The sequence below is a fragment of the Ranitomeya imitator genome, chromosome 4, assembly GCF_032444005.1.
Source record: "Ranitomeya imitator isolate aRanImi1 chromosome 4, aRanImi1.pri, whole genome shotgun sequence".
Lineage (NCBI taxonomy): Eukaryota > Metazoa > Chordata > Amphibia > Anura > Dendrobatidae > Ranitomeya > Ranitomeya imitator.
In genome coordinates, this window is record NC_091285.1 from 469,334,452 (window position 1) to 469,346,912 (window position 12,461).

Genomic DNA, 12,461 nt, shown 5'->3' on the forward strand with positions numbered 1-12,461 from the left:
CGGTTGGGTGTCTGTAACGTCATCCCAGGTTCTTCACGCAATGCATCCCTGGGAACGGAAGCCGCTGCATGCACCGCTGAGACGCGGGGGCTATTGGAAGATAAGTATATCCCTATTTTTTATTTTAATTCTTTTTTTTTAACAGGGATATGGTGCCCAGTCTGTGGAGGAGAGTCTCCTCTCCTCCACCCTGGGTACCAATCGCACACGATCCGCTTATAGCCCCTCGCGGAAAGTAAGCGGATCAATGCATTCCTATGTGTGCGGAATCGCCTCGATTCCGCAAACATAATGAACATGCTGCGTTTTTTTCCGGAATGCGTTTCCGCTCTCGAAAAAAACGCAGCATGTGCACAAAAAATGTGGAATGCATTCTAATATTAGGATGCTTAATGTAAGCGTTTTTTAAGCATCTTTATCACGTTTTTATAGCGGAAAACTGCTGAAAAACGCGAAAAATCCTGAACGTGTGCACACAGCCTTACAGTATATCCAGGCTTATATATTTATTTTTATATGTATATTTTCATGTCATGTATATAAAAAAAATACATAAAAGTATGTGAAAATGGATCTAAAATGCTATGTATTTTACTACAGGAAAGAAATATATCTATGTATTTTACTGTAAGACAACTTAATTTAAAAGTTTTTTAGCGGCTTTAGAAAAGTAAGGTTTCTGCATTGTACTCTCATTGTTTCCATTTCCATCTTCCCTTCACTAATTGGCAATGATTAATTTCTCCATGGGACAGCATGTAGCCCACAGGCCAACAATTAAGCTGGATATGTGTATCTTTATGTCAATGATTGAAGATATTGATTGCTGGTAACTTGTCTTTGGAAAACAGCTTGACTCATGGAATCATACTGCTAATGTACAACCTAAAAGAATGCGTTATCAAAGGCACAAAACCACATATAAAAATCTGATTGATTTATATGATCCAATAAACCTCTTAAATAAAAACAGAGACACTACAGGTATGTTTCCACGGTCAGGAAACTTTCAGTATTCACTGCGGATTGGACGCTGCATACATCCGCAGCGTCGAGATGTTACAGCATATTGGAGGGGATGCATGAAGGGCCACATCCGGCAACACTGCGTAACCGGACATGCGGTGCGTCTTTATAGACTGCAGCATGTCTATTTATCTTGCGGAGACGCTCCGTCCCCACAAGATAAATTACACATTGTATGAATACAATGCGGTGATTTCGCATGTGTTCAATGAACACATCCGGAATCACTGCGCGTACAACAGGCGCTTTGGGCGGAGCGGGTATCCGCTACGTCCAAAGCGCAGAGATTACGCCCCGTGGAAACATAGCCTTAGGCCTCATTCAGACATCCGTTATGCATGGTTTTTTCAAATCAAATACGTATCCACTATCCACATATCCAGTCTAAGGGGCTGTTCACACAGCTGTGCTTTTTTCTGCAGACCATGAGTGTGCAAAAAATGGAGTATGTTTTTTATATCAGCATTACCCATACAAGTCTATGGGTCAGACAAGACACTGAAGGTAAAATTGGACACACGGACAAACATGAATGGTAAAAACTGACAAATGGACCAAACATTGAGGAAACTCAGATCCAAAACACAATTTTCTTGCATGTATGAAAAATCACGGACATCTGAGTGAGGCATAACTTAAACTGTATGGTGTCAGACTGCCCCATAACCCCATACATTTCCTTTCTCTACAAAAATATGGCTTTAATAAAATGAACAGTCATAGCCTAAGGTAAACGGATGTGTGTGAGCCAGTTGTACTACCAGCTCCCATCTGTGTAAATATAACATACTAGGCCTGTTTGATCTTTAAAAAAAAAATATTTTTATAAGAAAGTGTTCAAAATGAAAGATCAATCAATGATTTGACACCGCCTACATGTCTGACCATGTTTAGCTTCTCTTCATGGGGATTTTAAAATGTTATCACTCCCAATGATTATATTCAAGAGGGACAAAAGTATCTGTGGTCATCTCCTATTATCTGTCATCATCAGAATGTGAATCTGCAGCGGCCAATCCACTGCGGATCCGCAGCAAAATCGGCAGCGTGTGCACATACCCTCAGTGTTAGAGAACCTGGGATGAATTAAAAATAGGAAAAAATTCAGACCTCAGGCCAGAGAAAAGTAAGATCTTCCTTACTTCTGGACTCAGGACTACGTTCATTTTTTCTCCAATAAGGCCGGTTTCACACGTCCAGATAATTCCAGTACCGGAAAAAATCGGTACCGGAATTATCCGTCCATGTGCCCCTACGTTTCTGTGGCACATCAGTGTGGCACATGTGTGCCGCCCATGTGCCCAACAGAGACATGTGGAGATCAGAGCAAAAATTCCGTCCTTTCAGAAGAAGGCATGCATATGGAGGCAATAAAAGGTCTAGGTTTAATGACATCTTGCATATCAAGCGTTCTATGGCATCAATTCCACACAAGGGACTTGGAAAAGGCAATTTTATCTTCCTTGGACGGACAGCCAGGCAACCTGGACAAGAAAATAAGATTATCAACAGAACGGAAGGAATCCCTGAGATGGTGGACCTCTCCAATGAATCTAGAGAGGAAAACCATGGATTCTTTCCCCTACGTGAAGGTCACTACCGACACAGAGGTTGGGGAGCCCAAAGTAGTCACGAGCTTTCGTGTGAATGAGGAGATAATTTTGCACTGCTTCTGCCAGAATGATAAAAGTCAGCAGGAGCGTTCGTTTCAGTCCCTGGATATAAGAAGAAGGGTTCTAGAGCACATCATCACTACGAAGGATTAGCGAATAGATTCTAACTAGTGATGGGAAACGTGCTCAGATAACGTGTCATCCGTGCATGCGAGGGGGTTCTCCAAGTATCTTGGTCGTGCTCGGGTAATATTTTCGAGTCCCTGTGGCTGCATTTTTGCAGCAGTAGACAGATGCAACACGAGGGGATTGCCTAATGAACAGACAATGCCTGCATGTGCTCCAGCTGTCTACCGCCTCAAAACATGCAGCCGCAGCTACTGGAATATATTGTCCGAGCACGCCCCAGATACTCAGATAAAACCCGAGCACAATCACTCATCATTAATTCTAACCTCTTCATTCAATTTGAGGGTAGGAACAGAGGAATGAAGGCTTCAACATCTACAGTGACAAAGTGAATCAAATCTGCAATCAGCATAGTCTACTCTTCAGAGGGAAAAACTCCTTCTGAAAACATCAGGGCCCATTCAACAAGAGCAATCTCTACTCCCTGCAGTATTTCAGAACTTTTATTATATCACCCCATCTCTAAAGATGAGATGACTCTGCTCTGTCTGTCCCAGTATAAACAGCAAAATTGTCCAGTGAGTTGCAGAAAACAAAAAATATTATCTTACAACGCATATTATCAGTGCAAAAAGCAAAATAAGTAAAAAGCAGAATATGTATTTTTTTCTTAAATGGATTTTAATCTTATGCTTTATATAGACACACAACGTATCCTCAGGCACTTTACAAATTAAGTCATTCAGACAATTCTAAAATAATCAACGTAACCTAAAACCAAAAAAGACAGAGAATGACAGACTCGGATTTTGTAGTCTAGTATCATCCATGTAAAGCATAATTCTGTGCCAAGAGATTTTAACAAGGCCCTAACGTACCTCGTGTCATTATTGCCGGTTTTAAAACATACAACATCTGGATATGTTAATGACAGAGCAAAGGCATTACAAAACATACCGAAATGTTACAAGTACACCTTAAATATCTAAGCAGACATGTCTCCAAATTTCACAATATAAAATGCATAGAATGATAAATAGATCTTTTAGACCTGCTAAGAATGGTGTACTTACTTTGTAAATCCTTGTCAAAATAGCTTTATAATTCTTATATCGAGATGAGCATTATAGTCTAGCCCTAGTTGGGCTCATAAAATACTCATTTTAATATCAGTTGGGATAGCTAAAAAAAACAGCTATTCCAACATGATTTTTTTCATAGTAAGTACACCAGCCTCATCAGGATATATATACACACATATATATATATATATATATATATATATATACTCGAGTATAAGCCGACCCGAGTATAAGCCGACCCCCCTAATTTTGCCACAAAAAACTGGGAAAACTTATTGACTCGAGTATAAGCCTAGGGTGGAAAATGCAGCAGCTACCGGTGAATTTCAAAAATAAAAATAGATGCTCCATACTGTTTATTATGGCCCCATAGCTGTGCCATATAGTGTTTGCACCGTTCATTATTTCCCCATAGATGTACCATAGAAAGCTGTGCCATATAGTGCTCTGCACCGTTCATTATTGCCCCATAGCTGTGCCATATAGTGCTCTGCGCCGTTCATTATTGCCCCATAGATGTGCCATATAGTGCTCGGCACCGTTCATTGCAGCCCCATAGCTGTGCCATATAGTGCTCTGCACCATTCATTATTGCCCCATAGCTGCCATATAGTGCTCTGCGCCGTTCATTATTGCCCCATAGCTGTGCCATATAGTGCTCTGCGCCGTTCATTATTGCCCCATAGCTGTGCCATATAGTGCTCTGCGCCGTTCATTATTGCCCCATAGCTGTGCCATATAGTGCTCTGCACCATTCATTGTTGCCCCATAGCTGTGCCATATAGTGCTCTGCACCGTTCATTGTTGCCCCATAGCTGTGCCATATAGTGCTCTGCGCCGTTCATTATTGCCCAATAGCTGTGCCATATAGTGCTCTGCGCTGTACATTATTGCCCCATAGCTGTGCCATATAGTGCTCTGCACCGTTCATTATTGCCCCATAGCTGCCATATAGTGCTCTGCGCCGTTCATTATTGCCCCATAGCTGCCATATAGTGCTCTGCACCGTTCATTATTGCCCCATAGCTGTGCCATATAAAGCTGTGCCATTGCTGCTGCAATAAAAACAAATGCCATACTCACCTTTCTTGCTTGCAGCTGCCGGCGTCTCTCCGCACTGACTGATCAGGCAGAGGGCGCCGCGCACACTATATGCGTCATCGCGCCCTCTGACCTGAACAGTCAATGCAAGAGGACGCGAAGACAGAGCGGCGCCTGGAACGCGGACAGGTGAATATTACATACTTACCTGGTCCCGCCGTCCGGCTCCCTCTGTCACACGGTCTTCGGTGCCGCAGCCTCTTCCTCTATCAGCGGTCACCGGCACCGCTGATTAGAGAAATGAATATGCGGCTCCACCCCTATGGGAGGTGGAGCCGCATATTAATTTCTCTAATCAGCGGTCCCACGTGACCGCTGAACAGGGGAAGAGCTGCAGCACCGAAGACCGTGTGACGGGCAGAGGGAGAGTCAGGATCGCCGGAACTAGGTGAGTATGCCTCAGCGCCCTCTCCCCCTCACCCGCCGCCCCCCGTGACTCGAGTATAAGCCGAGAGGGGCACTTTCAGCCCAAAATTTTGGGCTGAAAATCTCGGCTTATACTCGAGTATATATGGTATATATATATCTATATATAATTGCCTAAGGGTTTTTCCGTCTGTCTGTCTGTCTGTCTGTCCTGGAAATCCCGGCTCTCTGATTGGTCGAGGCCGCCAGGCCTCGACCAATCAGAGACCCGCACAGCATCGACGTAGAAATCCCGCGTCTCTGATTGGTCGGGGCCGCCAGGCCTCGACCAATCAGCAACGGGCACAGCGACGATGATGTCATAAAGGACGTAGACATCCCGCGTCTCTGATTGGTCGAGGCCGCCAGGCCTCGACCAATCAGCAACGGGCACAGCGACGATGATGTCATAATGGTTGCCATGGCGACGATGATGTCATAAAGGTTGCCTCGACCAATCAGCAACGGGCACAGTCTGCCGCAAATTCTGGAATCATCATTGTCCATATATTACAGGGACATGCATATTCTAGAGCAGGGGTCCCCAACTCCAGTCCTCAAGGCCCACCAACAGGTCATGTTTTCAGGATTTCCTTTGCATTGCACAGGTGATGCAATTATTACCTGGGCAAGACTAAGGAAATCCTGAAAACATGACATGTTGGTGGGCCTTGAGGACTGGAGTTGGGGACCCCTGTTCTAGAATACCCGATGCGTTAGAATCGGGCCACAATCTAGTATATATATATATATATATGTATATATATATATATATATAGATGCCGTTTTTATCCTCAATCTGATGACCTATCCCCTTTAACACCAATATCAAAGCACACATAGATTTAGTGTAACCCTTACATGGGGCACTTTAAAGGGACTCTGTCACCTGAATTTAGAGGGAACAATTTTCAGCCATAGAGGCGGGTGTTTGATTCACCCTTTCCTTACCCGCTGGCTGCATGCTGGCTGCAATATTGGATTGAAGTTCATTCTCTGTCCTCCGTAGTACATGCCTGCACAAGGCAATCTTGCCTTGCGCAGGCGTGTACTATGGAGGACAGAGAATGAACTTCAATCCAATATTGCAGCCAGCGGGTAAGGAAAGGGTGAATCAAACACCCGAAAACCCCGCCTCTATGGCTGAAAATTGTTCCCTCTAAATTCAGGTGACAGAGTCCCTTTAAAGGCATTGGTTCCGCTGCATGATATGGATGTGTTTGAGTCTGTTCCCAATATGTGAGGTCATTACATGCATGGTAGCTAATTACAATCAGTCATGGTTATATATCACTTTGTGGAGATAGTCTGATGACATCAAGATGGCTGCAATGTTATTGTATGTGACTGTAAGGGTATGTGCACACGCTGCGGATTTTGCTGCGGATCCGCAGCGGTTCTGCAGCTGCAGATCCGCAGCAGTTTCCCATGCGTTTCCAGTAGGATGTAAACCTATGGGAAACACAATCCGCAGTGCACATGCTGCGTAAAAAAAAGTGCGGAAACGCAGCGGTTTATATTCCGCAGCATGTCAATTCTTTGTGCGGATTCCGCTGCGGTTTACACCTGCTCCTCAATAGGATTCCGCAAGTGTAAAACCGCAGTGGAATCCGTACTAATTTTGCAATAAATCTGCAGTAATTCCGCAGGAAATCCGCAGGTAAAACGCAGTGCCTTTTACCTGCAGATTTCACAAATACGCTGCGGAAAAATCCGCAGAGCTCCAAAATGCGTGTGCACATACCCTAAGGCAAAGTTCACACAATGATGACGGTAGGGGGGTTGAAGAATGAATTCACCAAAATTCCACAATCAATGGATGCAAATGGGGTATCACATAGGCAGATTTACCATATCCCTAGAACAGAACTTTTTATTGTTTGTTAATAGTTTGCAAAATGTAAAAATAAATGGTATTGCCCTCCCAACAGAGTGACAGTCTGACTTCTGTGAAACCATTTGAAAGCACACGTACCAGACTGACTGATTGAACCTGGGAACCTGTCAATCAAGTGTTTTCTGTTATCATATTTCCAATGCATACAAGAGCAAGCAAAAAAAACTACAGAGGCTTTCTATTCCTGAAACAAGAGCAATTTATCTAAATATATAGATGGATGGCGCCAGCTACTTCATAGACAGTAAAGTAAATGTCCAGGTTCGAGCATCCACATAGGCCTCATTAATTATTAGATTATCTACTATATAATTGTCTAAGGGTCACTTCCGTCTGTCTGTCTGTCTTTCTGTCACACATATTCATTGGTCGCGGCCTCTGTCTGTCATGGAAATCCAAGTCGCTGATTGGTCGCGGCAAAACAGCCATGACCAATCAGCGACGGGCACAGTCCAGAAGAAAATGGCCGCTCCTTACTCCCCGAAGTCAGTGCCCGGCGCCCGCATACTCCCCTCCACTCACCGCTCACACAGGGTTAATGCCAATGGTAACAGACCGCGGGTAACGCACTCCGTAACCGCTGCTATTAACCCTGTGTGTCCCGAACTTTTTACTATTGATGCTGCCTATGCGGCATCACTAGTAAAAAAATGTAATGTTAAAAATAATAATAAAAAAAAAGCTATACTCACCCTCCGTTGTCCGACGATCCGCTCGCGCCGGACGCCATCTTCCGTTCCCGGCGATGCATTGCAAAATTACCCAGAAGACTTAGCGTTCTCGCGAGACCACTAAGTCATCTGGCTAATTTCGGAATGCATCCTGGGAACGGAAGATGGCGACAGCCGCGCGCATATCGCTGGAGCTCCGGTGGATCCCAGGGGTGAGTATATAACTATTTTTTTATTTTAATTATTTTTTTAACAGGGATATGGTGCCCAAACTGCTGTATACTACGTGGGCTGTGTTAGATACCGCGTGGCTGCTATATACTACATTGGCAGTGTTATATACTATGTGGGCTGTGCTATATATTACGTGGCCACTGTTATATACTGCGTGGGCAGTGTTATGTACTACGTGACCGGGCAATATACTACGTGGCTGGGCAATATACTACGTAGCTCTGTGCTGTATACTACATCGCTGGGCAATATACTACGTGACTGGGCAATATACTACGTGACTGGGCAATATACTACGTGACTGGGCAATATACTACGTGGCCGGGCAATATACTACGTGGCTGGGCAATATACTACGTGGCTGGGCAATATACTACATGGCTGGGCAATATACTTCATGGGCTGTGCAATATGTTACGTGGACATACATATTCTTAGAATACCCGATGCGTTAGAATCGGGCCACCATCTAGTCTATATATAAGATTCTACACAGTTGTGTGAAAAAGTGTTTGTCCCCTTCCTGATTTCCTATTATTTTGTATGTTTGTCAAACTTAAAGGTTTCAAATAATTAAACAAAAGTAAATATTAGCCAAAGATAACACAAGTAAACATAGAATGCAGTTTTTAAATGAAGGTTTGTATTATTAAAGGAAAAAGAAATTCAAACCTACAGGGCCATGTGTGAAAAAGTGAGTGCCCCACAAAACATAAATTATCTGTGGTTTATCACATATTTGGGAAGCTGAGCTCAAATTTCCTATCCAAAGACAGGCCTGATTACTACCACACATGTTCTCAATCAAGAAATCACTTAAATAGGACCTTCCTGACAAAGTGAAGGAGACCAAAAAGTCCTCAAAAGCTAGATATCATGCCGAAATTCAAGAACAAATGGGAAACAAAGTAATTGAGCTCTATCAGTCTGGAAAGGTTATAAAGCCATTTCTCAAGCTTCCTAAATATGTGATAAACCACAGATAATTTATGTTTTGTAGGGTGGGGTAATCAATTTTTCACACAGTGCACTGTAGGTTTGGATTTATTTTCCCCTTATTAATAAAAAACCTTAATTTAAAAACTGGATTTTGTGCTTACTTGCATTATCTTGTGTTAATATATACATTTGTTTGGTGATATGAAGCATTTAAGTGTGACAAACATGCAAAAAAATATGAAATCAGGAAGGGGCAAACACTTTTTCACACAACTGTATATAAATAAACCTGCTTAAAATGTCACAAATGTTTGCTCAACTTGTGAAAGCGCAACATTTTTGCAACTTTTGACTCTTTTATGCCAGCTCTGCCAATTTTTCTAAAGTGGGCGGAGCTTAGTCAAGAGGGGGCATAGCCAATGTTCTTGCAGTGGTTAATGGAACGTAAAATATGCGCCAAATTAATTAAAAGGTACACACTCCTTAATTAATTTGGTGCATCTTACGCTAGCACCCTCTTTCTCAATAGTGGTGGACAAAATGAAGAATTTGGGCCACAATGTTTGCTTGACCATGTAGCATAGAACCTACAATGTATCACACTACGTACAATTAAACATAACATTTTTATTAGATGCATCTAAAGAATTATATAAGAGAAGGAAGTCTAAGAAATATATCACGCACATGCGCACAGAAATTTAGCATAATCACATAAAAATCTGCCATAAAGTATTTTATATAGCACAAACTTTACATAAACTTTCAACATTTCAGTATCATATTAGAAAAGTACAAAGCAAATAATAAAACTGAAAATCAATAAATATACAACCTCTAAATGGATGTCTGCATCCTGGCGCATTTCGCCATAAGCTTTGTCAAGGGGATAGTTCAATGTGAACAAGAGCCTCTTTAGAAATTCACCTTGACTAATAATATTCAGCAATTCGCATGTGGTTATTGTTTAATCACACTACTAAGTAGCATTCAAGTAAGTATGCTAAAACCCAAGCACTTGCTTCATAGTAGATGTCTTCAGTTTTTTCTTTTTGCCTTTTTTGTGTGTGTAATGCCTTATATTGTATAGAAAGCAAACAATAGTTCTACTTTATTCACCCAGTGTGAACCCAGCCTTATTAAAGCCAATTTCAAGAAGAATTATGCAGAAAGGAAATAATCCCAGAACAATACTAAATCCCAGAATCTGGAGCGCAGTATAACTGGCTATTTTTTCTCAATTTAGAGTTATTACAGGCTGCATGTTATACAACAACAGGTGGAATAATCATGTAGGGCGCCTTGACAAAAATGGTAGCCCGCAGCACGTCCCTATTCATTTTATTCCAAAAACAAACCTTAATCCTTGTTTTTATGGTAACAACAAAAAAAAAGGAATTTTGGATTCTTCAAAACTACATTTACAAAACAGTAAAAAAAAAAGACAAATGCTGGAATTTACCTGCTGTCTACTTATTATGCATTTCTTATATAGCGCCATCATATTCCGCAGCGCTATACAGACCTTGTCCTCACTGTCCCCATTGGGACTCACATACTTAATTTCCTATCAGTCTGTCTCTGCAGTTCTCACCTATCATCTACAGTATGTCACAATGCCCAATGTCATTACTGTAGAGCTCTCATGGCTGTAAAAATGCTGCGTTCAACACCATTTTGTTGTGTTTTGTGGCATTACTTGGTGTGGGTTACATGTGTGAATTGTCTACAGTGCATATTTCATTAAGTTAGCTTTATTCACCAAAAATGCTGGAAAAAGGCAGCTGTTTGCTGCGATCTTTGCACTTTCTCTTTGCTATCAATGGCTGCTGTCACATTATCAGTATTTGGTCAGTATTTTACCTCAGTATTTGTAAGCCAAAACCAGGAGTGGAACAAATAAAGGAAAAGTATAATAGAAACATATTCACCACTTCTGCATTTATCACCCACTCCTGGTTTTGGCTTACAAATACTGATGTAAAATACTGACCAAATACTGCTAGTGTGACGGCAGCCTATGGGTGTAAAAAATGCTGCAAAAACACTGACAGAAGTGACATGCTGCAGATTTCAACGACACTGCAATGCTCAAATTAAGACTGGAAAGAAAAAAAACAAGCGCATGCAGCAGATTTCTGAAATCTCATAGCCTTTGCTGGTCCTGTAAAATCTGCATAAAAAAGCCGCGTGTGAACATAGCCTAAGTGATTCTTCAATGAGTCGTGGTGAAGTCGCATGTTGTAGTACATGTCGCTATCTCCACCACGTATACACAAATATAGCATGGAGATTCATCCTTGCCTTCCCGTCATTTTTGCTCTTCAGGGTATTACGGTAGTTATAAGGTCACGCTGTATGTTCGGAAAGGTCTGTGCATGTGTAAGTTCTCCTTGGACAGTTTTGCTGAGATTCCCTGTAAAGCTGCCGTCACACTAGCAGTATTTGGTCAGTATTTTACCTCAGTATCTGTAAGCCAAAACCAGGAGAGGGTGATAAATACAGAAGTGGTGCATATGTTTCTATTATACTTTTCCTCTGATTGTTCCACTCCTGGTTTTGGCTACAAATACTGAGGTAAAATACTGACCAAATACTGATAGTGTGACGTCAGCCTAAATCTGTGACCTTGTTAACAGTTTTGCAATTACTAAGGTGCTTTTAGCAAAGGTAAGACGTTGTAAGAAAAGCTAGCGAGAGGCTGCCAAGTGTCAGACGCAGAGTAGAGTAGTGCCATTTAATGTAGTGATCAGAAGTCTGCAGGGGTAGAAGACATGTGAAATATAATGGAAACCGAGTACTTACACGAACAGGCGGCAGTGCTGATTGAGAAGCCGCAGGACGGGGAAGCGAGTCTCTTTTCCCTTTCATCATGCTTGCTGTTTCTGAGCTAAGTGAGTGCAATATGTCCGCCTCATCCCTCACATCCTTGTGAGACTGGAGCACACAGAGATTGCATACCACAGAGGTTAAAAAAGAGGAGTGTGTGGAAAGTTAAAACAAATCTTTAACGCCAGTAAGCAAGGAACGCAGAAAGCTCCAGCCAAAAAGGAACATGAACTTGTTGTTGTACTGCGCACCAGTGGGATATCCTCCCTTTTATGTGTAAGGAGGATGATTGCAGACAATGCTCTGAAACCGCAGGTCGCTGACTCTTCGCGTGACCCCATCTCAGGAGCTCACTGATGTGGCTGCCACACAGGGGACATTCCCAGCATATTCCAAAAAAATACTTTTATTACACTCATGGTCCTTCATGTTCCCTCCAATACTACTTCACGTTTAAAGATTTGCTGGCTACATTCAGAGGAAGACGCCAATAAAGGTGCAACACAAGCTTATAAATAATAGCAATAATTTGTCA

General features: G+C 42.2%; 1 protein-coding gene across 10 annotated transcripts in view; it reads right to left on the reverse strand.

The window, feature by feature from the left end:
* Positions 1 to 12,461, reverse strand: part of TJP1 (tight junction protein 1) — a 607,218-nt gene that overhangs the window by 319,033 nt on the left and 275,724 nt on the right. For 2 of the 10 annotated variants that reach the window (XM_069765850.1, XM_069765849.1), the window contains exon 1: positions 11,903 to 12,055. The exons of 7 other annotated variants lie outside the window; for them this stretch is intronic. In XM_069765850.1, the coding sequence (XP_069621951.1) occupies positions 11,903 to 11,971 (69 nt within the window). In that variant the 5' untranslated portion in view covers positions 11,972 to 12,055. Of the gene's footprint in view, positions 1 to 11,902; positions 12,172 to 12,461 lie in introns of those variants that run through there. One more of the 10 variants, XM_069765848.1, reaches the window with a different exon arrangement.